The following is a 27,124-nucleotide window of genomic DNA, read 5'->3' as shown; positions in this document are numbered from 1 at the left end:
GTGCCAATGAGTTCTAGGCTGTTCCCCACTTTAACTTCTAACAGATTTAGGGTATCTGGTTTTATGCTGAGGTCTTTGATCCACTTGGACATTAGTTTTGTGCAGGGTGATAAATATAGATCTATTTTCATTTTTCTGCATGTGGACATCCAGTTGGACCAGCACCATTTGTTGAAGATGCTATCTTTTTTCCATTGAATGGTTTTGGCTTCTTTGTCAAAAATCGAGTATTCATAGGTGTGTGGGTTTATTTCTGGGTCTTCTATTCAGTTCCATTGATCCTCCTTTCTGTTTCTATGCCAATACCATGCATTTTTTATTATTATTGCTCTATAGTACAACTTGAGATCGGGGAGGGAGATACCTCCAGATGATCTGTTGTTGTATAGGATTGTTTTGGAGATTCTGAGTTTTTTGTTTCTCCATAGGAAGCTGAGAATCTTTTTTTCGAGGTCTGTAAAGAATTGGGTTGGTATTTTGATGGGAATTGCATTGAATCTGTAGATTGCTTTTGGCAGTATGGCCATTTTCACAGTGTTAATCCTACCAATCCATGAGCACGGGAGATCTTTCCAACTTCTGAGATCTTCAATTTCTTTCTTCAGAGACTTGAAGTTTTTCTCAAACAGGTCATTCACTTGCTTGGTTAGTGTCACCCCAAGGTACTTTATGTTACTAGTGGCTATTGTATCACCCAGATCTTATGGAAGCATTTTCCTAATTGAGGTTCCCTCCTTTCAGATGGCTCTCGTTTGTGTCAAGTTGGCATAAACTAGCCAGCACAATATTCTATTGTAAAATATTTTATCATTTTTGTTGATATAAGATACAGATATAGTTGATGCATATAATCTATTTATAATCCTAATATTTCATATTTTAAATTCTTAGTAAATAGACTAAATATATTACAAATTACAATTTTCTTCAAATGTATGCATCAAAGTCTCTACTGCCCAATAATTAAACAATTGCTTTCTTTTTGAGAAGTAGAATATCACAGTATTCAGGATTATTTTATGTGTCAAATAAGAAACCTTTTCTTCTAGAGTGTTCCCTATTGGGGGTAAGGGACAAGCTTAGTTTTAGGATTTGGTGCCTTGTTTATGGGGATAGTATTGTTATTTTAAAAGACAAAACTACAATCAATAAATCATGGGCAAATTGTAAATTCAGAGAGAAGAATGGTTTACTTGAAAAGTATTATTAAAAAGAGGAAAAAGTCATGAAGATTATATGCTAATACCTGGGTACTTTGTAAAATTGCTCAAATTAAAACCTAGTGCTTGAGAATGCAACTTAAATGTGAGAAGTATCAATAAAGCAGAAAATGTAAGAAGTATCAATAATATGATATAGGACCTGTAATGGTTAGCAGGAAAGAAAAGGTCCCAGTATCTGAGTAAAAGAATAAAAAGTATTCATGGAGGGCTGAAGTTTGAGCAGTGTTCTCTGCAAATTGTTTTCTCCCTACTGTCCTATCTGTGAAGAGCAGCTCATGATGAGCCTCAGGAGCAAAGTTGCCTGTGCTAATTATAGAATAAACCATCAGAACACTGATCCTTATGGGAATTGTTGTTAGCCATTTGATAGGAGGTGCCTCAGCCTTGTGGCTCTGCTACAGAAAAAAAAAGTGTTAGGGTCCCAACACACCCTTTCTTCAGGAAAAAAAAGTCAAGCTTTTGCCAAAATTGAGGGTATTCTACCCAGCTCTAGCTTGTCATATGCTGAGCTTAGAAAATAGCCAATCTTTAGATCCCTTTAGGACCACAATAAGTTCTATCATTTTGAAATAGTACACACGGAGTTGTTCCTGAAGTCATGGGGATGAGTAGACCACCTGTTTATGCTTAGTATTTGCAGCTCACGCTGCTGAATAATGGTATCTCAGTAGGAAATGGCCTCATTTGCAGCTGTCTCAGCAAGCAGTCCTAATCATGAGTGTGATGTTTATATATTACAATATGTGTAATTCTCTAAAATTTAAAATAAAAACTGTACATCTAAAGAAGCTAAGCAAGAAGGATGACTCTGGGGAAGATGATCAATCCTCACTCAAAAAGGCAAATGCAACGGACATTGGAAGAGGGAGAAAAGAGGAAACAGGACAGGAGCGTACCACAGAGGGCCTCTGAAAGACTCTACCCAGCAGGGTATCAAAGCAGATGCTGAGACTCATAGCCAAACTTTGGGCAGAGTGCAGAGAATCTTATGAAAGAAAGGGGATAATAGATAGACCTTCATAGAACAGGAATTCTACAAAGAAAGCAACAGAACTAAAATATCTAGGCCTAGGGGTCTTTTCTCAGACTGAAACTCCAACCTAGGACCATCCATGGAGATAACCTAGAACCTCTACACAGATGTAGCCCATGACAGCTCAGTGTCCAAGTGGGTTCCCTAGTAAAGGGAACAGGGACTGTCTGACATGAACTCAGTGGCTGTCTCTTTGATCACCTCCTCCTGAAGGGGGAGCATCCTTGCCAGGCCACAGAGGAAGACAATGCAGCCAGTCCTGATGAGACCTGATAGGTTGGGGTCAGAGGGAAGGGAATGAGGACCTCCCCTATCAGTGGACTTGGAAAGGGTCATGGGAGGAGAAGAGGGAGGGAGGATGGGATTGGGAAGTAATGAGGAAGGGGCCACAGCTGGGAACACAAAGTGAAGAAACAGTAAAAATAATAAAGAAATCAAGAGAAAGAAAGAAAGAAAGAAAGAAAGAAAGAAAAGAGAAGAAAAGAAAAAAAAGAAAAGAAAAGAAAAGAAAAAATAAAACTGCAAAACCATCAAAGCTTAATGTTAAATTTGACCATATGATTATTTATTTCTTCCTGGCCTAGCTCTATTTCTTTAAGGGGATCAAAAGTAGGGGGGAAAGGCCCTTTTATTATCAGAGATTTGAAAGTGAAGACAATTCTTTGCCATTATGTTCTTTGCAAGTAGAAAAAGAGAAAAGATAATGTTCTAACTGTCAGCAGATGTCTGACACTTGAAGGAGAATGTCCACACAATAGAAGAGCTAACAATATCTTCAAAGGTCATCATAGAAGTCAAAAAATGAGGAACATTTGTCCACTGACTATCTCAATGACCTCCTTTTGGGCCTTCTTTCTAAAAACTTGGCAGCTGGGAAATTTGTATGGTATTTTGGGTGTCAGATCGCTGCGTGATGTGCAAGTCAGAAGGTGTTGTTATTTGCAAAATACCATCCCATTTTGGAAGGCGAGTTCACATTAAATGTCAAAAGACTGAAGCACTGATTTTAGGAAACCAAAGTTTAAAAGTGGAAAATAAAGATACATGTTAAAGGAGTATCACCACCAAGAACTAACTGTGAAAGTCACAATACTTAGTTGGAACACCTAAAATTAAACATTTTGTAAAACGAAGAGGCTTTATCTTATCTAAATGAGATTCTGACATTTTAACTACTTTCTTCTGTTTTGTTCACAGGCTCACCTTGTAGCAGCTTTTGAAAAGAGTTTAGGAAATATGACTGGCCGGTTGCAAAGTCTAACCATGACAGCAGAACAAAAGGTATGTCCAGTAATTGCCACTGAGGCTTCAAAGGAGAAAGTACACTTCAGAGAACGCTAAACAAGAGCTAGACCTTACTGTTTTAAAAACAGTACTAAAGGGCACTGAAACTATGAGTAGATGGTACCTTTTCTTTTCCAGTTCTAATTTAAAGATGTGACCAGATTCTTCATATTGGAACACATGGGCAAAAATACACACAAAGTTCTGCCGTAGGCCTGATTATTTACTTCTAACTGTTAAACAATGCTAAGAGGAAGCTTTATATAGGAGAATTCAAGTATTCTCAAATTGTTATATAGTTAACAAGAAATGTGCTTTAGGAGAATTTTCACAACTGTATGGTCTGTGAAAAATAAGCAAAATATTATGATTGCATCACATGCATTGAGACAATCCAGAAATGTTACCTTCCTGCATGATTCTTTCACCCCCCCAAGGGAGGAGCAGTCCAGTTGGGCCACAGAGGAGGGCTTTGCAGCCAGTCCTGAAGATACCTGATAAAATAGGATCAGATGAATGGGGAGGAGGTCCCCCCCTATCAGTGGACTTGGAAAGGGGCACGGTGGAGATGAGGGAGGGAGGGAGGGAGGGGCTGGGAGGGAATGAGGGATCAGGACACAGCTGGGATACATAGTTAATAAAATGTAACTGATAAGAAAAAATAAAATAAAAAAAAATAAAACCAAAAAAATGAAAGAAAAAATATGAAAGAAGGGGGAGATTGAAAAACCTGGAAGGGTCAGGAGCTCCACAAGGAGAGCAACAGAACCAAAATATATGGGCACAGGGGTCTTTTCTGAGAGTGATACTCCAACCAAGGACCATTCATGGAAATAACCTAGAACCCCCCTGCTCAGATGTAGCCCATGGCAGCTCAGCGTCCAAGTGGGTTTCCTAGTAAAGGGAACAGGGGCTGTTTCTGACATGAACTTAGTGGCTGGCTCTTCGATCACCTTCCCCTGATGGGGGAGCAGCCTTGCCAGGCCAGAGAGGAAGGCAATGCAGTCAGTCCTGATGAGACCTGATAGGTTGGGGTTAGAGGGAAAGGAATGTATCAGTGGACTGGGAGAGGGGCATGTGAGGATGTGAGGGAGGGAGGATGAAATTGGGAGAGGACAAGGGAGAGGACTACAGCTGGAATAAAAAGTAAAACTGTAATTAATTAAAAATAAATAAATTTTAAAGAAGAGTTGATCCACTAGGAAAAAAAAATTCTAAAGGGGCTGGGAGCTTGTTGGTTAAAGCTTCACCAGGCAAAAGTGAGGTTTAGAGTAAAGATCCCTCAGAACCCAAAGTAAAAGCCAAATGAGCATGAAGCCCTACTTAAAATACTGCAAAACTTATAAAATTGTAGGAGGTTAGATTGGGCACAAACAGGTAATTCCAAAAGCATGTTGAGTAGGCAAACTAGATCCAGTTCCTCCAGAAACCATAAATTCATAAGGTGAAGAACAGTCAAGAAAGATAAACACTATCAACTTCAACTGCACTCATGTTTGTTCCCATGTGTACATTATACACACAAGGGCATGCACACAGACACAGACACGCACACCATGCACAAATGGATGTGCAAAGGTGAACAAAGAAAGAACAAATAGTAATTCATACCTAGCTTATGCTAGGTGTATTTCTGGAAGTGATGGTTAGCATTCATTGTGATATCTTTAAGAAATCAAAATGAATAATCACTCTTGACAATGCCTTCATATGTCCTCCAACTCTTTTATATTTGTGAAAGAAAAATTTTCCATAGGATTATGTAAGATACACAAGTATGTTAACTTATTATATCTGGGGATAATCTATAAATATTCTAAATATAAATCTTTATGATAAGAACTTTTGTCATTTTGTGCATAGTATCCTTAAAATAACATCAGCAAAATAATTTAAATTGCCCAGAAGTATCATGATGAAATTACCTTTAATACTTTTATCTAAACATAAAATTATTCTTCTTCAGTTTAGAACTATACAGAGAATGTTGGTAACCATTTATGCACCTCAATTTTGTGGATTAACATTTTCTTTTGAAAAGATCTATAAAATGATTTGCATAATACAGTGACAGCAACTGATTTAAACCAGCAGATGAATGTATAAAACAAGATTCTTGAACCATATGGCCCAGCCACAAATCCCTAGGCTGAACCAGCTTTCAAAAGAACTGAGGGACAAAGAGAGATTTCTTGGTGGGTTTTGTTTCATTGTCTGACCAAAAGAGTGTAATTTAGATCGAACAGACTAACATCTTGGCCAGGGATTTAAGGATAAATGTATCACAAGGGTTCTTAAATTGGGGTCATGAAATAACAAAAGACAAAATGCATTGTTCACTTAGACATTTTTCTAAAAGCTGAGGGCATAACATTTAATCATATTTCAGGAAAGGCATTTCTTCAGGGAACTAAGATAAAAAGGGTATATTGCTCTCTGGTGATCCAACAATCCTTAGAAAAAGATTCAAAAAAGAGCTCTGTTTTTAATCTCAGTTCCTATAGTTCCAAGGTTCATTTGCTTAGTTATTTACCAAATTTATATTGAACTTCTATGGGATCAGAAGAAAGAATATGGATTAAAATAGGTAAATGGATTATTTGCCTATCTCTATCTGTGAAAGATATATGTATTTGCTAGAATAAAAAACTCCAGAAAGACCATGTATATTTCTCATAAGTTAGGCTATGAATAGTATTTTTTTTCTGATTTTTTTTCATTGCTTTTATATAAAATACTCATACATAAAAATGCTCATGTGGGCATAAGATCTTCATTGGTTTTAATAACCATCATTTGTGTGTGCGTTTATAAATGCATATACTCTAACTGAAATTTTTATTCTGATATGTAACAGATGACGATAAAAAAGTAAAACATCAGAGTCGGCATAATATTAAATGCCACTGAACAAACTCCAACTGAGAGTGAGATCATTGAAAAACAAGAATGGAAGTTCCACATGAAGAATCAAAGACCAAGATGGCTTCATGTTCTTGGTTGCACACTTGAGAAGTAGAGAAACTAAACAATTATCCAAACCATGTTCTAGCTTTACAGGATGCTTTTAGAAATCACATGTTATTTCTATGTAGATACATTATTTCAATTTATTCACCAAAATAACTCCCTTGAATAGTATCCAAATATTTTTCTTGCTTTCAGATGTCAAATAACTGATTCTTTTTGCCAAAATGTTCATGCCAGAAGACCAGAATATTGTTATTATATCTGTGCAACCCAGAAAGCTGAAAAAGTATGCATGAATAACTCGGGAGGCAGAATACTATAGCTCCATCAGAGTCCTACAAAGCCATGAGCATTTTCAGAGGGTTCAAACCAGGCCATTTGAGCTCCTCAGGTTACAGAGGATGAAGAAGATTTATTCAGGGGAAATACTTGGGAGTATTTCATGAAGGCAAAACAGACTAAGCATAAGTAACCAAAAGAATGATGAGAGGTGTCATTGTGAAATCTTGCTCAAATTTGATAATGTAATGCACACTAATATTTAGGAATTTAAAATTCAAGAGATGCTCAAATTAGTTGCCTGAAGACATTTAGCTCAGACAAAGGGAAAATGAGTCCTAAAGTATGCTAGACTAGTCTCGTTAGAAGGTTTTTGAGGTATAGAGAGCCATCTTCCAAGAATGAGAGTTTCATGTGTGCTAACTGTAAAGCCATTCTTACCTCTGTGAAGAACACAGGTCAACATGAACTTTAATCTTGGAAAAGAGGACATTCAATGTCAAACGCTGGATGCAACACAGAAAACTAGAAGTAGTTTGCTTTGTCTCTACATATTTTATGTCCAGATGTTTCCCATCTAGAGGTGTTTGCAAAAACATATTTCTAGAGTCAGACAATATACCTTTTAATGTTTTACAGCATAAGATGAAGATGAATCTTTAATTTTAAAAATATAAAAACATTTGGTAAAGCACTTTTATTTGAATTTTTTTAAAAAGTAGTAAGTTTTCAAGGCAAATGCATAGTAGGCTGGGGACAGAGAACCACTTTCAAAGATACCACAGCTAACCACTGTGAGATTAATAGAGTGGCATTGTAGGAATTAAAGACACATTTAGTGTAAAACTGAAGAGCCTCGCCTAGCAGGTTCAGTTGTTTCACAAGATTTGAGTGGAATTTTATGTAAGAAGTGGGAAATAGAAAGAGCTGGAGAGGACAGGAACTCCACAAGGAGAGCAACAGAACAAGAAAATTTGAACACAGGGAACTTCCCAGAGACTCATACCCCAACCAAGGACTATTCATGGAGATAACCTAGAACCCCTGCACAGATGTAGCCCATGGCAGTTCAGTGTCCAAGTGGGTTACCTAGTAATGGGAAGAGGGACTGCCTCTGACATAATCTGATTGGCCTGCTCTTTGATCACCTCCCCCTGAGGGGGGAGCAGCCTTACCAGGCCACGGAAGAGGACAATGCAGCCACTTTTGATGAGAACTGATAGACTAAGATCAGAAAGGAGAGGAGAACCTCCCCTATCAGTGGACTTGGGGAGGGGCATGCATGCAGAAAGGGGAGGGAGGGTGGGATTGGGAGGGGAGGAAGGAGGGGCTTATGGGGGGATGCAAAATGAATAAAAAAACAAAAAGAAAAAAGATTTGTTGTCAAGCTTGTAGAACTTATAATAGAGAAAAATATAATGAGAAAATTTGAAAACAGTCAAGTACAATGTGAAAATTAGGTTAAAAAAAAAATCCAAAAGGATAGTATCAAGGAAACATTTGATTATTTTGTTTTGAAGCATTTCTGGTATAATACTTATAACTTGTTTAAAGTGAAAGACATATGGCAACTACCCAAAGAAATGTGAAACTAAACAAGATGTCTTTATACACTAAAGCTAGAAAACACAGAAAAGTAGACTTTTTAAATTTAACTTTATTTTTTTATAATTTATTCAATTTACATCCCGATTAAAGCACCCTCCTCTCGGTCCTACCCTTCCTCCCTTTTTCCTCCTATTGCCCTACACCATTTCTCAAAAAGGGCAAGCCCTCCTTCTCATCTGACTTCAGCCTATCAAGTCTCATTAGGATTGGCTGCATTCTCTTCCTATGGGGCCTGGCAAGTCTGCACCCGGCCAGAGGGAGCTGATCAAAGAGGAAGGAGAGAGTGGGGAAATACACGAACCCAAAGTGGACAGGAGCTTTATAAGACCAACAAATCCAACAAATCTGGGCCCATGGAGGCCTTCAGAGACTGAACTATCAATCAAAGACCATGCATGAAGAGGACCTGGAAAAGCAGACTCTTACATGGCTGACAGGAGTCAGAGTCTCATCTCTTGAATTTATTATAGGAATGGAAGAGAGACAAAAAATCTGATTTCTTCATTCTCAAAAACCTTTGTGTAATTAGTTAGACCTGCTTTTTGTGTGTGTGTCTGAAGAGAGAGGAGGAGAATGACTTCATTGCATGGCAGTCTAACCAGCTATTTATACAGCATAAACATTTCTTCTCACAGTACTTTCATGAATGCTTGGCAGACTCTCTACACTTAAGGATTTTCTGTTGACCACAACAAAATTGAGACTATCTGGAGATATTTCAGGTTATTTGATGATTTTGTAGTCAGCAATCTCTGAACTCATTATTGATCATAGTCCTTACACAAACTTCTCACCACGAAGCAATCAGTCAATTTCTTTCAAAAGGAATATAAGTATAGATTTGAAGGCAACATTGTAATTTCAATGAATTACCAAAATATTAGAAGGATACAGCCTTAAAATTAATACAAACAACTAACTCTAATGACCCAAAATAATAAAGACAAGAATAATATTGGGAAATTTCCATACCCTAGTTAAATATTTAAAATGGTTTATGTTTATTTTATTTCTTCTCTACTACTGAGGAAGAAAGAAAGAGACTCCTAACTTCTTCGTTACCCAGTGAAGAGAGTTCTATTTACTTAACCATGCACAGACTTCCTATCTATAACAGGCTGCCAAGGGTTTGATGTTTTTATGTGGCACCCTAGCTCCCTAGCTGAAAAACATCCTATTATACAACTAAAGATGTGAGGACTAAAGCTGAAGTTTTGTTCTTCACAGAAGAAATACATCCAAGTGTAGACCAGAACAACTTTTCATAAAATCACTCCAACATATGCTGAGTCATAAATCAACCAAAAAGAATGATTTCTCAACAACTAAATGAGATATTAAACTGAATAGTATAAAAGGGACCTCTTCTAATTTTTTTTTTCCGATAGGAAAAAAGTTCACCATCATAGGGATATTTCACTTTGGCCTATAAGGGAAAGAGTATTTGGCAAAAAATAAAAGTCATATGAAATTCTCAGAAAGGTCATAGTTGTAGCTCGAATGACAAAAATGAGAGTGGGTTTTATTAACAGAACTTTTTGCAGATGTGGGGAATAATAAATATAGATTTGAATGGATTGTGTCAAACTGTGTGAAACTTAGCTATCAGTTTAAATAAAGTCTTAGAGAATATCTTACAGGCAGTTATTTATGGTTAGAAAGCTATCCCAAAGAACTACCAACATGAATTCTGCCAAGCTAGATTTTTAAACAGATAGGAATTGTCACAAATTGTATAGTAAATGTATTTCTTACACAGTTATTCATCACTTGGTTTTACTAAGCCACAATAAATAACAATTAATCTACTGATATCTGTCATTTTCAAAGTAAAACTTTTTTTTACATTTTTTAAATATATTTTACAAAGTAATCATTTTTCTATGGTATATTAAGCATGCAGGACTCTGTGGATATTCCACTCTTAACCACTTTTACAAGAGTGACTTTTTAATAGGAAAAAATGGACATGTTGGTATACATCATTAATCCTGGCACTCTGGATCAGGGAAATCTCTGTGAGTTAAAGGGCATCCTCATCTATAGAGATAGTTCCAGAAGAGCCAGAGTTACGTAAAGAAATCCTTTCTAAAAAAAAAAAAAGTTTGTAGAAGGACTTCTCTAGAAGAGTTAAAGCTTTGACACTTAAATAACTCAGATGGCTCAAAATTAAGCTCAATTACCAGACATTTGCATAAGATGTTATTTCCAATTCTTCTTGTAAAGCCAGAGCCAAATATTTTAGCAGATTTTTAAATCTTGCAACATAAGCATCATTGATTCCAAACCCAAGGATGAAAGTCTGACTTTAATTAAAATTTAACACTCACCTAAGCACTGGTTATAAAATTAATTTTTAAATTATGTGAATCCATTTCCAGTAAATACTTTATCTCTCAGGAGTTTCAAGTGGAAACATTAAGTTTTACTAAAATTGCTTGTGCTAATTGGGCAAGGGACACAGAGTAGAAGTTGGGGAGACTGAATAATTATGATGAACTGGTTGCAAATTGTCTGCAATGTGATGTTCCCTCTATGAAAATGAATGGTTAAAGTGAGCTATCTGAAAAATCTATATATAAATTTAGCAGTCTCCTAATTTTCATTATGAGGTTTTTATTTATAAATTGTTTAAAGTCCACAGAGTTTTTTTAAATTTTTTTTATTTTTTATTATTTTTTATTAATTACTGTTTATTCATTTTGTATCCCCCCATAGGCCCCTCCCTCCTCCCCTCCAGCCCCACACTCCCTCCCCTTCTTCTCCCTTGCCCCTCCCAAGTCCACTAATAGGGGATGTCCTCCTCTCCTTCCTTCTGATCAGAAGGAGTTTATTTTTGTTTTAAATCTGACCAGTATCTATCAGGAATATGTGAGATAGTCAAGAAAACAGACAGATAAAATACAGCATGATACTGATTCCTGTAATCCCAGTGCTTGGGAGGCTAAAGCGTGGTATTGTTACCTAGGCAACAGAGTAAAACCCTTTCTCAGGAAGAAAAGGAAAGAGGGGAGAAACAAATATGAGGCACCATGTATGTATCTATTCTATTTCCCTCTGTCATTTCCAGCCATTGCAGTGTCAACCTAAGATTAGAAACATTACTGGACATTCCAATGTATGAAGCAACAAAATTTTCTGCAGTAAAATTGCTTAGCTTTATTGTAGGAAACACCAAGAATAAACTGTGACATTCTCTATAATTTAATGTAACAGGACTTTGCATTACATGTGTTTCTATTCACTGATGCATGAAAAAAATTATCAGAATCCTAAGGCGACTTTAATATGCCATCTGACCACATTAAGATGACATTTTAAAGAACTGAGTTTGGGATGACTGCCAAGATTTACACTTGAATACAGAGAATCAATTCCTATGGTACAAAGTGTTTCAGACAAAATCTGAAATAGAGGCTTACACAGGACAGTAAATCCAACATAATGTAATATTAAAATACTGATATTTAATATCTATTGTTAGCATTGGTAATGTTAAAATAAGAGATTATCTTGATTTGCTTTGAAGGAATCAGCTACATGCCTCTCTTTGAAAGGATTATGGACTATTGATATTACTTTTATAGAATAGGATTCTTACAATTTCTTCAGTAGCTAGCAAAAATTTCGATACAATTTGACAAGGTCAGCCAACTATACAACTCCTTTAGGAGTTTAGGGCTACAGAATATCAAACCACTTGACAGCAAACTATGAACAAAACCCTTTTATTCTTTCTAAACATTAAAACTTTCAAACTCTGCTCATTCCACAGGAATCTGAACTTATAGAACTACGGGAAACCATTGAAATGTTGAAGGCCCAGAACTCTGCTGCCCAGGCTGCCATTCAGGGTGCTCTGAATGGCCCAGACCACCCTCCCAAAGGTATAGTGAAAACTGTGTCTTGTGTCATTCCGTGCAGTAGACATTGGTTTTATGCATTGGCTACAGTAAAGAGTCACATATTCAGGATACTGCCTTGTATAGTAACTAGAGTTAATTTGTTTAGAATTCTAAAGTTTGTGAGCATTAACTTTCATTATGAAGTGATTTTTAAATTATGAACCTATATACTATCATACAAACTTTTTTTTCTCCTCAATCTAGTTGATTGAATCTAGCAGGTTAATATGTGCATGTCTGACTTCAGCCAAATCAAGCCTAGCAATAAAATATGCTAATCAAGATCCAGTGTCCACTGGGAGTAAAGTCTGATGGATAAAAATCAGTGAGAAGGTACATTTCCTGACTAGGAGTTTTAAAGTAGCCAAGAACCAGATAAAAGGTTATCATTACCATGCCTCTGTGAGTCTTTGTTCCATCCCCATCCCTTGGTATGCCATGGAAGAAATGCTGATTGTTTTTAAGTTCTGTTTTCCTTATATGTTTTATAGTTTTTTATGTCCTGACTTATCAGTGGGTGCAAGTACATTCATTCTTCCTTCAATTTAAAATCCTGTCCTAAATCCCAGATGCCTTATCATCTATTCTCTCATTTCCAGATAAGTTTTGCGTACTTCAATTACTAATCACCCTTCAATCCACTGGATGACACTCCTATTCCCACCCTTCCACCAAAATTATTCTGTCCAGAACCAAGAGTAACTTGTAAGATACTTAATTCATAAAATATTTAAATTTCATGTATCAGAAGGATAATAGATTTGATGTTTAAACTCTCACAACCGAAATGCTAATTTTTGCTAATATTCATGCCGTCATTCATTCTTCTTTAGGGAGCATGTTTTTAATCATTATGACATTTCATAGATATGTGTCATCATGTCTTGTTCTTATTCCCCCACATACTGTTTTGTTCTGTCACCCTTCCTTCCCTCTTTCTTGTCTGCCATCTTTCTGGAAACTGTACCATCTTCTGCTTTCATGACCCATATATTCTATTAATCTCCCTTGTTCTCCTCACATCCTTGTGTTGGCCTTTTTATCCCTCTTACAATCACGATTTGCTTTCATGTCCTATGTACACATTTAAATATAAATCTATATTGCATGAAAGAAAACATGGTATTTGTCTTTTGAGCTTGTCTTATTTCTCTTGGTATACTGATCTCCAGTTCTGTACATTTTCCTATAAATGTAGCAATTTTGTTTTTCTTTACGGCTAAGTTAAATTTCATTCATTAGCCACATGTTCCAAAATGTCTTTACCTATTGTCTGTTGGTGAAAAAATCTAGGCTAGCTTGAGTCTCAAAATATCGCCACGTAATCATGTCTGTGCAAATGTCTTTATGGAATGATGACTTAGAATCCTTCAGGCATTCTAGGAGTGGTGTAGCTGAGTTATATGGTAGTTCTAGTTTCTATAAGAAACTTCCATACTCGTTTCCATAGTAACTGTAGTAGTTACTATGGACTAATTATACCTTCCCATCACCCTTGCCAACATTTGCTATTGATGATCTTGATGCTAGTTTTTCTGACTAGAGTTGGGTGGAATCTCAAAGCATTTTAATTTGTGTTTCCTGATGCCTAACAATATTGAACTTTATCAAATATTGATTGCCCATTTTTTCTTTTTCCTTTGAGAACTTTACACTTAATTTCTTAGCCTGCTTATTCATTAGGTGACTTCTATTTTGGTTTTTAATATTTAAATTTTTTCTTTATTATGATTTATTATATGAATGTGTTAGCTATCTATGTGATGTATGTGTGCCTTGTCTCCTCAGATGCCAGAAGAGGGAATTGGGTCCTATGGACTGGTTGTTAGCTGCCATATGGATACTGGGAATCAAACCTGGGTCCACTGAAAGAGCAGCCAGGAATCTTAACAACCCAGGCATCTCTCATGCCTGATATTTAATTTTTTGAAGTCCTTTGTACATTCTCCATATTTGTTTCCCGTTAGAAGCATAGTTGGAATAAAGTTCCCCTCCCCCTTCTATAGGCTGTCTTTTCTTTGCCTGGTGGTTTCCTTTCTTGGACAGAAGCTGTTAAATAACATGTTAAGTATCCATTCATTCTTCTGTATCTATTTCTAATTATCGGCATTCTAAATTGTTCTCCATTGTGATTCTGAACTTTATGGTTTTATATGTTCTATCAGAAATTCTATGAACTCATGTACTGTTCTAGCTACACTTACTGCTTTTACTGAGAACTGTCTAATGTGCCTTGAAACTAAGCTCATGTCCTTATGCCGAGGGAGAAATCTAGTAAGATATCTTTAGGCTTCTTTTTGACACATGAAGCTCAACTTCTCATCTTTCCATTCACATTTCCTCTCAACATCCTTTGTCTCTGAAACAGTATTACCACCTTTTTTTTTTTTTTTGTACAACCAGATATGATGCATGTCAATCATGAGCACTGCTCTCCTGACTCAATATATCTGCAGGTTTCATTGACTACATGCTTTCAATCACTGCAGTGTTCACTTTTCTCTGACACCATCACCATCCGCCACCTGTCCCCTGAACTCTAACCACAGATTTCTATATAGGCTTTACATTTCGTAATTTCTTCCTACTTTTGGACTGGGGATATAGCTCAGTCATAGAGGGCCTGTCTCTCGTGCCCAGGACTCTAATTCTAATCCCCAGTTCCACACATGAAAAACCTTTTACAGTCTATACCAGTGGATCTCAATCATCCTGAAGCTATGACCCTTTAATACAGTTCTTCATGCTGAGGTGAGCTTCAACCACAAAATCATTTTCATTGCTACTTTGTAACTGTAATTTTGCTACTGTTATGAATTGTAATGTAAAATATCTGTGTTTTCTGATGGTCTTTGGGGGTTGTGACCAACACACTAAGAATTGCTGGTCTACACCATTATTCACATTACAACCAGAGAAGTGTAAAGACATGTACTACCCAGGGTAGTGCATGTCTACTTTGAGAAAGGCAAACTAGTGAATATGATACAATCTCTCTTTACCAGTTTAACTTGCTCAACAAATACTCAGTGATTAGCAACTATGTTTCAGATTCTGCTTTTGGCTTTATCCGTTGCTTTTGTGTTGTCTTGTGCATTCCATATTGAAACTTGTCTTTCTCCTGACTTTCTTCTAACACCCTGCTTACTTCTAATATTCTCCCTGTTTGTTACAAAATAGAACATGTTGGAATAGTGTAGCATTTAACCAGAGCTGGCCTCCTAGCCTCCTAAACTAGAAGAGGCCCCTGTGTTATAATCCTGGAAATAGTATTCATCCCTTAAATCTATTAAATCTATCTTTCTTAAATTATGCTAGAAACTCTCTTTGTCTTGTGACTGTGGTGTCACCTTATATGGACAGGAGGTTTACTCAAAGTTTACAGAGAATAATAACAAAATCAAATATTATATAGTTGAATTTAAACTTACAAAAAAATACATAAGGGGGTATACTTACTCTGAAAGACAGACTCATTTTCTTGAGCTACTTCTGTTAAGAATTCAACAACTTTTCATGTGGGGGAGTTGATTTATATGCTGCATGGAAAATTACTGCATATTTAAGGCTTATCTCAGAGCTATAATAAAGCAGCTTATGTTCTAAGTCTTCATGTCGTAAATAGGTCCAGAAGGGATTTAAAAAGGCTTAATCCTTTCCCTAATACAACACAAGTCACTGAAGTGAAACTTTCTGGAAGGATTCCTTTTATCTTAGGCAACAGGTAGCTTAATGTATCTGCTGGAATTCAAATTCAGGGATTTCTTTGCTTGGAAGTGTAGGGTAATAAGTTATGTTTAAATTCATGCAGAAGTATTAAAAATATTAAAATGCTATGTTTTTAAAACTACCAAAATGGAACAGTTTACTATATAGAGTGAATTATATTTCTAAAATATTGAAAGAGCACTCGATTCTCTGAATGTGAACACGGAGTTTGTATTTTATTGACAGCTGATGTTGCATGGTGAAATGGCCAGTTGTGTAAACCATGCAGTTTCCCTCTGGTTTTCAGGTGATGACATTGAGATTTTTTAACTACAATGTTCTCTGCATTTTGACATCTGGCCTTCAGATAGATATATACAATGAGGTAATACTGTTTTAAACAGACAAAACTGGGTAAATCCCACCTGTTAACCTGCTCTTGTTCATCTCTAAATTTATACTACATCTATTCTGATAGGTAAGCCTACCACAAAAGATATGTATTTATTTATAGATATAACCTTTTGTACTTGGTATTCTATTGTGTCTTAAATATAAAAATAGAAATGAATAAGCAAACAACTAATCAAGTAGTTTACATTATATTTGAATTAAGGAAATACAAATATATACATACTTATGTATGTGATCATTTATAAATATATCTTAAAATTATAACAAATATGTTAAAATACTGAAAATTAAAAGTATGGAAATTTTTTCCTTTTCTTTACCCAAATATAGTCTAAGAGTGTTTCCTTAACTATCAATTATAGTTCATATATATATATATATACACATATATATACATACCCAAACTTATATATATATTTGTGTGTATGTAAAATCTTGGTTAACAGTAAACATTTTTAAAATAGTGGTAGATGAATATGTTTATGTTGAGTTAACAATTAGAATTAATCTACTTGTCCCCATGTATTCCTTATCTCCTTATATACTGTGTTGTGTACAAGGTGCTGGATCTAGACAATAATATATAAATAAATAAATAATAGATACAGTTTTCTCCTTTAAGCATTCTGTCGGTGAAGAACAGATAGAGATGATTGTATGTGGTCACTCATGTAGTTGAACATGCATATTCTAATAGCTCTAAGATGATCAATAGGATAAAAAAAATTAGAAGACAACAGGGTAGCATAAGCAGGAAAGGGTTTTTCACCACATCAGCATTTAAGGGAAGTTTAAAAAAAATACATCTAAAGTCATGTAAGGAAGAACATTCCCAGAAGGCCCTCAAGCACAAATAAGAAGATAGGTTGTCTTTATGGATTTCATGAAAGAAAAATAAGGAGACAAGAGTAAATGCATAGAACCTTCATGAAGGCATAAGTTCTGATCAGTTTCCTAAGGAAGTGAGTACTACTGAGGAGCTAGGATTTTTTTTTTTTTTGATCCCAAGAAAATTAGAATTCACTAAGGAGTTTAGAAGAAGGGAACAATGGTGAAATTTTTCTTTTAAAAAGAGCTTCCTCACTCCCATTTGAAGCATGGTTTGAAAGTGAGTAAATTGATAGATGTTCTTGCAGCACAGCAGGTGAGTGGTAATGGCCTCTTCAGCTGGGCAGAGATGGTGCAGAGGATGGGCAGTAGAAAATGAATGAGGCTAAATGCATGCCCTATACAACGGTGTCTCCATAAGAGAATTGGAACATGATTTATTAATTCTGAATATAATAAGAACTCTAGAACCCATTAGCCCTGCCCTGCCCTGATAGATATATACAGTGAGGTAATACTTTTTTAAACAGACAAAACTGGGTAAATCCCACCTGCTAACCTGCTCTTGTTCATCTCTAAATTTATACTACATCTATTACTAGTCTGATAGGTAAGCCTACCACAAAAGATATGTATTTGTTTATAGATATATTTAACTTTTTGTACTTGGTATTCTATTATGTCTTAAATATAAAAATAGAAATGAATAAGCAAACAACTAATCAAGTAGTTTACATTATATTTGAATTAAGGAAATACAAATATATACATATTTATGTATGTGATCATTTATAAATATATCTTAAAATTATAAAAATTTGTGCGAACTATTAGGGAAAAATCAGCAAAAGCTAGACCTTGTTTACAAAAAGCTTATGGTCAGTGACAGCAGAAATTGAAATAAGAACATTATCCTGTTGTCTCACATTGAAGGATGCCATCCTCCTGTACTGTCAAATGAGAACATTACACATGAATGTATTGATCTAGGGTTCAGATTGGCAATATTTTAGGCATTTTAAAACAATCAGCATTTTTATCATTATTGTTAAAATATATTAGGATAGGTTAAACTCCAAGGATTCTGAAAAATATAGCGCTACTTTACCCTCCTATAAAATTTGTCAATATGATTACATTGCCAGAAATACTAAGGTACTGGTATGTGTGTATGTGATGATGAAGATTATGAAGATATTTGTTTATTTTTATACATTCCACTGCACACAGGCACTTGTTTCCATATGCTCACAAAACAATCATTTGCAGTTCACTTTCTTCTGTTCTTATTCTTTATTAAATTAATACCTAGATCAAGCTTTATTTCGTGCCGTTATTTGTATAGAAGAATTTTAAACGCTATATAGTAATTTCTGACATCTTACAAATTGCACTGAAATGTTTTTTTTTGTCAGGATAATCTGTATTGAGGCAATACCACTAATATCCTCAAATAATTTTTACTTCATAAATTTTCTTAGTGTCCCACTGACAATATCAGTTTGTTGCAAATAGATAAAATTTCAATTTAAGTTTTAATTCTAGTAGCTCTAATTGCTATAAGTTAATTGTTTGGAATTAGCAGATGACCCTGAAAAATATTTAATACCAAATGCTGCTCTCTTCCAAATGTCTTCCCTAAGTTGAAATACATACATCCTAGAACTATTACTCAGCCATGTAGTAGATGTTAGAATTAATGTCACACCGCCATTGGTCACACCACCATTTTTCATTTGTGTGACCATGTAATGATTATATTTAATAGTTAAACACATTTTATTATTTTAACAATAAAATTAAGTACATTGGGAGCATGCTACACATTTCTTTTGGTCTTACTATTTTATATTGAGACAGGGATCAGGGATGTGTTTGTAAGAATTGTACTACCATTATCTGTTTAATTTACCAACAGCCTATTTCAGCTCTCTCTTACATGGGTGTTAAGTACACACACTCATGAGAAAGACAGTTTATTCAATTAGAAGTCCGTGGGAGGTTTCTCCTCATCCCATCTTTTACCTTGGTCAAGTTAGAAAACTTCTTTACAGTTCTTGTTCCTCACCTGTAAGATGATGCCCCTGCGTGACTTGCAAGAATTATTTTGGCGCTAATCTGGTATGAGTCCATGACATGGAAGGTTAATAAACTAACTTTATTCAGAGCACAAATATTAAGAAGACAAATTCATTCTTGTGAATTTCCATTTGCTCATTAGAAACAATTTACTTTGGAAATGCTGTCTGATTTAGGTATTGGTAACAATCATGAGCTGAGCCATTCCATTTTGGACTAAACTCAAAACTCTTCAAACCACTGTTGCCATGGGTCCATTAGAGAGTGCCACTGACTCTTCATGTATAAGACTCAGTTCATTAGAACAAAAATGTTTATACTGTATTAAATGCATCAGACCAAATGTGTACTGGACTGAACTTTAGAGACCTTGCTGAACTCAAAAGCCCTATGCTCTATGACTGACATCTTGAGTGAACTTGACACCCTTTGTCTGTTGCTAGATCTACGCATTAGAAGACAGCATTCTTCTGAAAGTGTTTCTAGCATCAACAGCGCCACAAGCCATTCCAGCATTGGCAGTGGCAATGATGCTGACTCCAAGAAAAAGAAAAAGAAAAACTGGGTAAGACATCCTCTCTCATCAACTTCAACACTTGTGGCTTGGAGACTAAGCTTTTTTTTTCCTTTGGGGGGCTTTAGAAATCTCTAGCAGTTGACAAAGCCCCATTCAGAGACCAATATCCCACCTCCTTTACATCTCCAAAGACTGGGAGACATGGTGCAGAAGAGCATACATGCTGGAAGCAGGGCTGAGAGTAGGGCCTTACTACCATGATGGAGAGGAGGAGGAAGATTTTGATTAGGATGAAGATGGTAGAAATGGTGATGGCAGAGAGAAAGGAAAATTAGAACTGGTGAAGAGAAAGAAGAAATTTGACACCTAAACCTTCCCCAAGCCCTGGATTCTACAGAGTATGCAGAGAATAAAGCACCAGCCCATAAGAAATGAACTAAATTAGTTTCTATTGATATATATGTGTGTGTGTGTGTGTGTGTGTGTGTATGTATGTGTTTGTGTATATATATATGTGTGTATATATATGTGTGTATATATATATATATATATATATATATATATATATATGTACATACACTTATGTATCCAACAGAGCATAGTAGGAATATAGAAATGCCTTAAATTTAATCACCCACTACAAAACAACCAAGAATGGGGCAGTAAAGAACCAAATTTCTATTAATACCTTGAGACAAAATTTAGCATTCTTATAAGTTTTGATTAAACTCAAAACTAGTTGAGACTTTTACTGGTGCTTCCTGTAAAAATGCAAACAAATATCTTTTTGTTTTAAATAAATGTTTATGCAGGTAATTATTTAAAATACTGATGAGCCTTCATTCCCTTGATTTGTAATTCCACACTCTTTCATGTTTCTGCAAGGTGAACTCTAGAGGAAGTGAGGTGAATATAAACCATGGACATTTGGCATGCATCTATACAGAACACCCTCCCTTGGCATGAATGCTATTCATTTTGGCAGCAGGCTTTTATACCTTTTAAAAACAGATTACCTTGTATGTCTTTTCTTTGTGCCTTTTCATTTTAATCTCAAATTTTTAAGAGAAGCAAAACCACTTTCTGAATAGAGCTGTAGGGGATACCAATTCTGGTTCTGAATAGTCTTGGAATTGAAAATTTGAATAGAAAAATATCACAATTAATGAAGTATTAGGTGAATTTGGTTTCATTTTGCTTTTTAAGTTTGTACTGTCAGCAGGACATAACTTGATTGTTCCGCTAAAGTGGCCATTTAAAACAAATTGCCTTGAAGAGAGAAGCCCTGGGAACAGAGATCCCTTCAAGGTACTTAGTTTTAAATGAGTGCTCTGACAGCCATGCCCTTGACCTCCTTGCACTATTTTAAAAGCCCTCCATGTTTGCGCTGTGCTGGATTAATACAAGAACAAAAGGGAAACACAGAGCACAGTATTAATGTTTTAGGGATACTGTGCTGCCATTGTTAATACTCTGCTTCCGTATACTGACCCCAGGCAGTGGCTAGGATGGCACCTGCAAACTAACGCCCCAAAGCCAAGCCCTCCAAGTTGAGATGGACAAAAGCGTAACGTCTCTCCTTCTTGCAGCTGAGAAGTTCTTTCAAGCAAGCCTTTGGAAAGAAAAAGTCCACCAAGCCACCTTCCTCACATTCGGATATTGAAGAGCTGACAGATTCATCCCTACCGGCATCCCCCAAGCTACCCCACAATGCTGGCGAGTGTGGTTCCACATCCATGAAGCCTTCTCAGTCCGCATCAGCGTAAGTTCATCCCTTTGTAGAATTTTGACCTACTTTTGACAGTTGACGTCAGCTCAGGCTTGTGATTATGCCCTAAATCCAGTCAGGTTCACTCTCACAAATGCAGCATCTGTCTCTACCAATCATTTCAATTCTTGCAAGGAATGGTGGACAATATTTGCTTCTTTTGTATTTTCTGTTAGTATCTGGTGGTTTGTTTTTTGTTTTTTTTTTTTTTGTTTTTTTCATTCTACACTTTTCTAAATCATTCTTTTTTTACTTGCATTTATCCATGTGTCTGTCTAACTGTGCATACGTGCAGGTCACCCCTTGTCTGGCCACCCAAGAAACGAAAAAATGGGCCTGTGATCTACAAGCATAGATCCCGGTAAAATGGTGTGTTGCATGAATCTGTAAAAACAGAGGTTCTAACTTAGCCATGTTTCTTTTCTTTTTTCTTTTTTTCTTTTCTTTCCTAAAATCCTTTGCATGTGTCACAGCCTTGGATATTCCTTTTTTTTTTCAACTAAACATTAAATTCTCAAAACCAACCTAAAATTCAGTTGTCTTTGATTACATTAGATAACATGACATTTCTATAGTACCCCAAATTTTGATAGTATAAAAAACAGCATGTAAAAAGTAATTGATGAGATTATGACATATGTTTATTAAGGTATCTAATGGACATTTTTCTTGTGTGTGCAGTGACAATGACTATCCTAGCAAACAATATCACTATGCTTTGATTACATTTCATGACTTATATAAAGAAAAACATACCATGCCATTTTGTGATTAACTCCCTAAGTCTTCAGATTTTAAATGAAAAACTTCTTAGTTAATATAAAGAAATCTCTTGACAGATTGTCTCTAATATAGCTATCCATAAAATGCAAATAAAGCAATAAGGATATACTGTATCTGACCTTCAGACAGCTTCCCGCTAGGTTGCTAGCATGGATTGAAATTGGTGACTTAGCTTCATTAGCTATAATCTCCTAAGTATTCAGGGTCCAACAAGAAGTTTATGTAATGTTCATTCATTATTTAAATGTCCCAAATTAATCTCTGTAATTTATTTCCCACAATATTTATATTGGATTTTCATGGAAACTGAGTGACAGCATGGAGGCAAATAAGGTTATTGTTTGCACAGTTTTATAAAAGAAGAAATCAACATTTTGAAAGTTTAATGATTTGGCTCTTAAAAGGGAGAATTTCATGTTACAAATGGAAGGTTAAACCCCTTGACAAATACACAATGAGATGTAGCAATGAGTTCTCTCTGTATCAGCCACAAGGGAGTTCTGAGGATTGCTTTCCACTCCATGTCACCAGACTGTTTTTAAACTTCAGAAAACAGGACAAAGAGATGAAAAGTAAAATTGCTGTTTTCAGTTTTGAATAAGTGCCTGTAAAACTCCCTTTTTTCTGTAGGTTTTGTCAGCCATGAATAATTTTTGTGTCTTGTGAATATCACCAAAATTCAGCCTTAAAAGAATCATTCCTTTTCCTAATACTCTGGCTTCCCCTGACCACCTCATATTTTGTGTTTGGTTTTCCTCTAGGATCTGTGAATGCACCGAGGCTGAGGCAGAGATCATTCTGCAGCTGAAGAGTGAGCTTAGAGAAAAGGAATTAAAATTAACAGACATAAGGCTAGAGGCCCTCAGCTCCGCTCATCATCTCGACCAGATCCGGGAAGCCATGAACAGGATGCAGGTCTGTCCATCAACTCCCGCTCCTTCAGTGGACAAAACGGAGAGATAAAAAGCCAGCCTTTTCTCTTCTCATTGTCACCAGATAAAAAATTCCTCTTTTAAACCCACTGTGGAAACACAGTCTATTTCTTTTTCAGTCTTTGCAACTCAGATGTTAACATCAAATGGGGGATTTGTGTGAATCTAGATTGGCAGTGGGGGCGGGCAAACAGACCCCTTGTGCTCAAGGACTATTCAAGACATACATGCAAGTGAGTGGATTCAGGCAGAGAGTTCAGATTTTAAAAACTACTATGATTTTGGCTTCCTTAATTTCCTGCCAGTTACCTATGTGTTGGCTCTTAAAATATGTTCTTTTGAAATCTGTTACTCACTTTTATTGGAAAGCAATAACTAAATAAATAAATAATGAGGAAAACTAGAAATGCCCATCACAAGTTTAGGATATAGAAGTAGAAATTATTCCAAATGCTGTATGTGGCATCAGAGCGTCTGGCCTTTCAGAAGCATCTATGGTCTAAGTTCAGAAAGCTTCTGTGCTCCAAGTTCAGAAAGCTTCTGTGCTCCAACTCTTTCTATTTTATGGTTGTAAAGCAATGATGACTTGGTTCCCCTGACCGTGGGCACAGGAAAGGTAAATGCTAAGCAGGTTTGCCTGCTGCTATAGGTGTTAACAGAAAGGTTTCTGTGGTTTGTATGAGTGTAGTGCCGTGTTCTGCAAAACAAAAACTCACTTTGTCAGCTAGGATGTTGAAGAAATTCAAATCACGGTATAATTAATTTTCCTTTGTTTGGTTTGTCACTTTGCATGAATTCACACAAGTGGAGCTGACATCATTTTCCCTGGAAAGTTTAATATAATTTTCCCTTTTTCAAAAACATTTTATTGATTCTTTGTGAATTTCACTTCATGTACCCCCAATTCCACTTATTTCCTGTCCCTCCAAAGGGATAGTATTAGGGCTGCAGAGCTTTAGGATTGCTTCCTGTTCTTCCAGAGAACCTGAGTTCAGCCCCTAAGAGTTGAGACTCACAGACTCTGAAACTGCAGCTCCATGAAATCGGGATCGGACGCCCTCTTCCGGATTCTGGAGGCATTACTCCCACAAGCACAAACCCACACAAGAATAAGCACATAACTAAATTGTCTTTACAAATCAAAAAAGGGGAACATTAGGACATACCCAGTTATATTCTTTTAAGAGTTAGTTGATTTGTGTTTGTCTGTGTGAAGTTAGATACACATGTGTCTATTTAGGGACATGCAGACAGGGGAGAAGGTAAAGTGTCCTCTCTCACTCTTAGCCTACTCTGCTGAGGCAGGCTCTCTCTCTGAACTTACGGCTAGCCTAGAAGCCAGCAAGGTCCAGTGAGCACCCTGCCTCAACCCTCCGTTCTACCCCATACACAATGGGGTTGTTACATGTGTGCTGGAATCTAAAATATTAGTAATTTAATTGCTGAGCCGTCTCTTCAGCACCCCACCCCCTTTTTCTGGCAGTACCAGGAACTGAATTTAGGACCTTATAAGGCAATCACTAAAATACTGGGCTAAATCTTTAACTTTAAAACTCATTAGGAGTATATTTTAACAACAGGCTGACTGACCATGGAGCTTAGTGTAAACCCCTTGCTTCGTATGTGTGAGGCCCAGTGCCATAAATAATGACATTAGTCATTGTGTCTGTTGTGTCCGTATTGGAAAATGTTTCAACTCATGCATGGGAAATGGGGAAAGGGTTCTCTTTTCTTCTTTGAAATAAAATCCTGTTTTCATAATTTATGTTTGTTCAACATTTTACCATAGTCTTTAACAAGCATACAAATTAAGTTTGGTACAAAATTTGTGCCATAATTTTCTCAAATGCTTTTTTTTCTTCATCTTTTCTTTTTTAATTTTTTTATCTAATTATTTTCTTTTGCATCTTCACAACAGAATGAAATTGAAATATTGAAGGCTGAAAATGACCGATTGAAGGCTGAGACGGGTAACACAGCTAAACCTGCCCGGCCTCCGTCTGAGTCGTCAAGCACCGCCTCTTCCTCTTCCTCTCGCCAGTCCTTAGGGCTTTCACTCAACAATCTGAACATCACAGAGTCGGTTACCTCAGGTGAGTCAGTGTGCGTGCGTGCCTACATCCTCACGGGCCTCTCACGGCTTCTTTGGGACATCCCGAGATGAGGAAAACCTTACCTGTCTTCACAATCCTCACACCAGTCCTCACAGATAGCTAAAATTTATCCTGTAGATTCATTTATTTTTTTAATTTAGTTCAGTAGCTCTGGGGAGACAGGGTCTGGCCTGTCTAGCCCATCTGACCTTGGATACACAGAGCTCCAGCTGCCTCTGCCTCCCTAGCCCTGGGACTTTATTTTTGTAATTTTACAAGAACATTCTCTAATACAGAATCTTAGAGATAGTTTTTTTTTTATCAGTTTTCAAAAAAGAAAAATCCACAGTGAAGTACTTCTGTGGTTATGAATAGGATGAATAGGAATAAATATTCTCCATGATTGGTGCTCATGAATGTAACAATAATAACTCCATGCTGGTTAATAGAGTTTTCATTGCACAGAGCCAGTTTCTAAGTTTGACTGCAGTGTCCTTCGTGATGTTGGCTAGAGAGCGTAATGCTTTCTGTAGCTCTATTAAATTTTCAACAAAGGAAAAGAGCACGCTGGATTCTCTCATTGTAGTCAGCAGACTAATGATAGGGCAAGGGTACAGTTCTGATTTGATTTCAAATAGAATCATATGACATAATTTCATCTCCATATCTGATGCATAATTCAATTATAAGGTATAACTCTTCCTGTGACATTCAATCATGGACACAGAATTTCCTTTAGGAATTGTTTACATGGAGATCTGTGGTAATTGCATGGCACAACCACCAGATGACACTGGAAACCAATAATATACACGTTCCTGGGTAGCTAGACTGCACTGTGTAATCAAGACGCTGAACTGTCTCCCCCAAACTGTACCAAGGTGCACAAGGATCTGAGGATAAGAGGGGGGCTAATAAAGAAAGGATATTAAATGCTGAAACTGATTGTATTTTTACTAAATAACATCTTCAAATAAAGTCAGGGTATTTTAAAATTCCATTTTGATGGCCTTTCATAATATAAAGGAAACACTATAAAAAATGCTTTCCTTCCTTGTCTATCAAGGAAAAGAACTAACAGTTCCAGTCATTCAGACAAAGAAGGTTTATAACCATTTGGGACTGTAGCTTATTGTTCCACTAAACAGTTACAGAGATTTCACTGTATTCTTCTGGGGGTTTTTACCTCAGGTGACATGGAAAGACCCAGAGTGAGACATGCCAGAGCTATCTTATTACCAAGAGGAGAATTTAAATATTGAGTACACAGAGAAAGGAGTAATACTATAGACAGTAAAACTTATGATCCATGTAAATTAGGTGTTTTAAAAAACATTCTCTTTCAATTGTCCCCCAAGTAAGTCGTTTCCACCCTATTTTACACAAAAGCAAAACAAGTCTTAGGAAAGTGACTGTGGTCTTATCTGACAAGATAATGTACCCAGCAAGTAGAAGGAGTAGTATTTAAGCCCAGATCTGGATGCCTCACTGACTGGAGTTTTGGCTTAATTTTACTTTAACCATCTATCTATGTAAAGGCATCGTTCATTTGTTTAGCTGTATATGTTTCCTCCATGCTGTCAGGAGAAATTTTGTATTTTAACTAGTTTTAAGAGTTAATATATTTAGGTAATTGGACTGGAGAATTCGATACTACGATGGAGCAGCTAAGAGTGGCCATTGTCACAGTAAATTCTACC

The 27,124-nt window shown here is 36.3% G+C and overlaps 1 protein-coding gene across 9 annotated transcripts in view; it reads left to right on the top strand.

Annotated features, from left to right (window-relative positions):
- The window catches only part of Nav3 (neuron navigator 3), a 560,089-nt gene that overhangs the window by 504,055 nt on the left and 28,910 nt on the right, over positions 1-27,124 (top strand). For 8 of the 9 annotated variants that reach the window (XM_060378025.1, XM_060378030.1, XM_060378027.1 and 5 more), the window contains 7 exons: positions 3,454-3,537; positions 12,173-12,284; positions 19,775-19,896; positions 20,734-20,754; positions 21,438-21,610; positions 23,161-23,314; positions 25,250-25,424. In XM_060378025.1, coding sequence (XP_060234008.1) covers positions 3,454-3,537; positions 12,173-12,284; positions 19,775-19,896; positions 20,734-20,754; positions 21,438-21,610; positions 23,161-23,314; positions 25,250-25,424 — 841 coding nt within the window. The remainder of the gene's footprint in view (positions 1-3,453; positions 3,538-12,172; positions 12,285-19,774; positions 19,897-20,733; positions 20,755-21,437; positions 21,611-23,160; positions 23,315-25,249; positions 25,425-27,124) is intronic. The other variant, XM_060378026.1, reaches the window with a different exon arrangement.

This window comes from Meriones unguiculatus, chromosome 2 (assembly GCF_030254825.1).
Source record: "Meriones unguiculatus strain TT.TT164.6M chromosome 2, Bangor_MerUng_6.1, whole genome shotgun sequence".
NCBI lineage: Eukaryota > Metazoa > Chordata > Mammalia > Rodentia > Muridae > Meriones > Meriones unguiculatus.
This window is presented reverse-complemented; position numbering and strand designations above follow the sequence as displayed.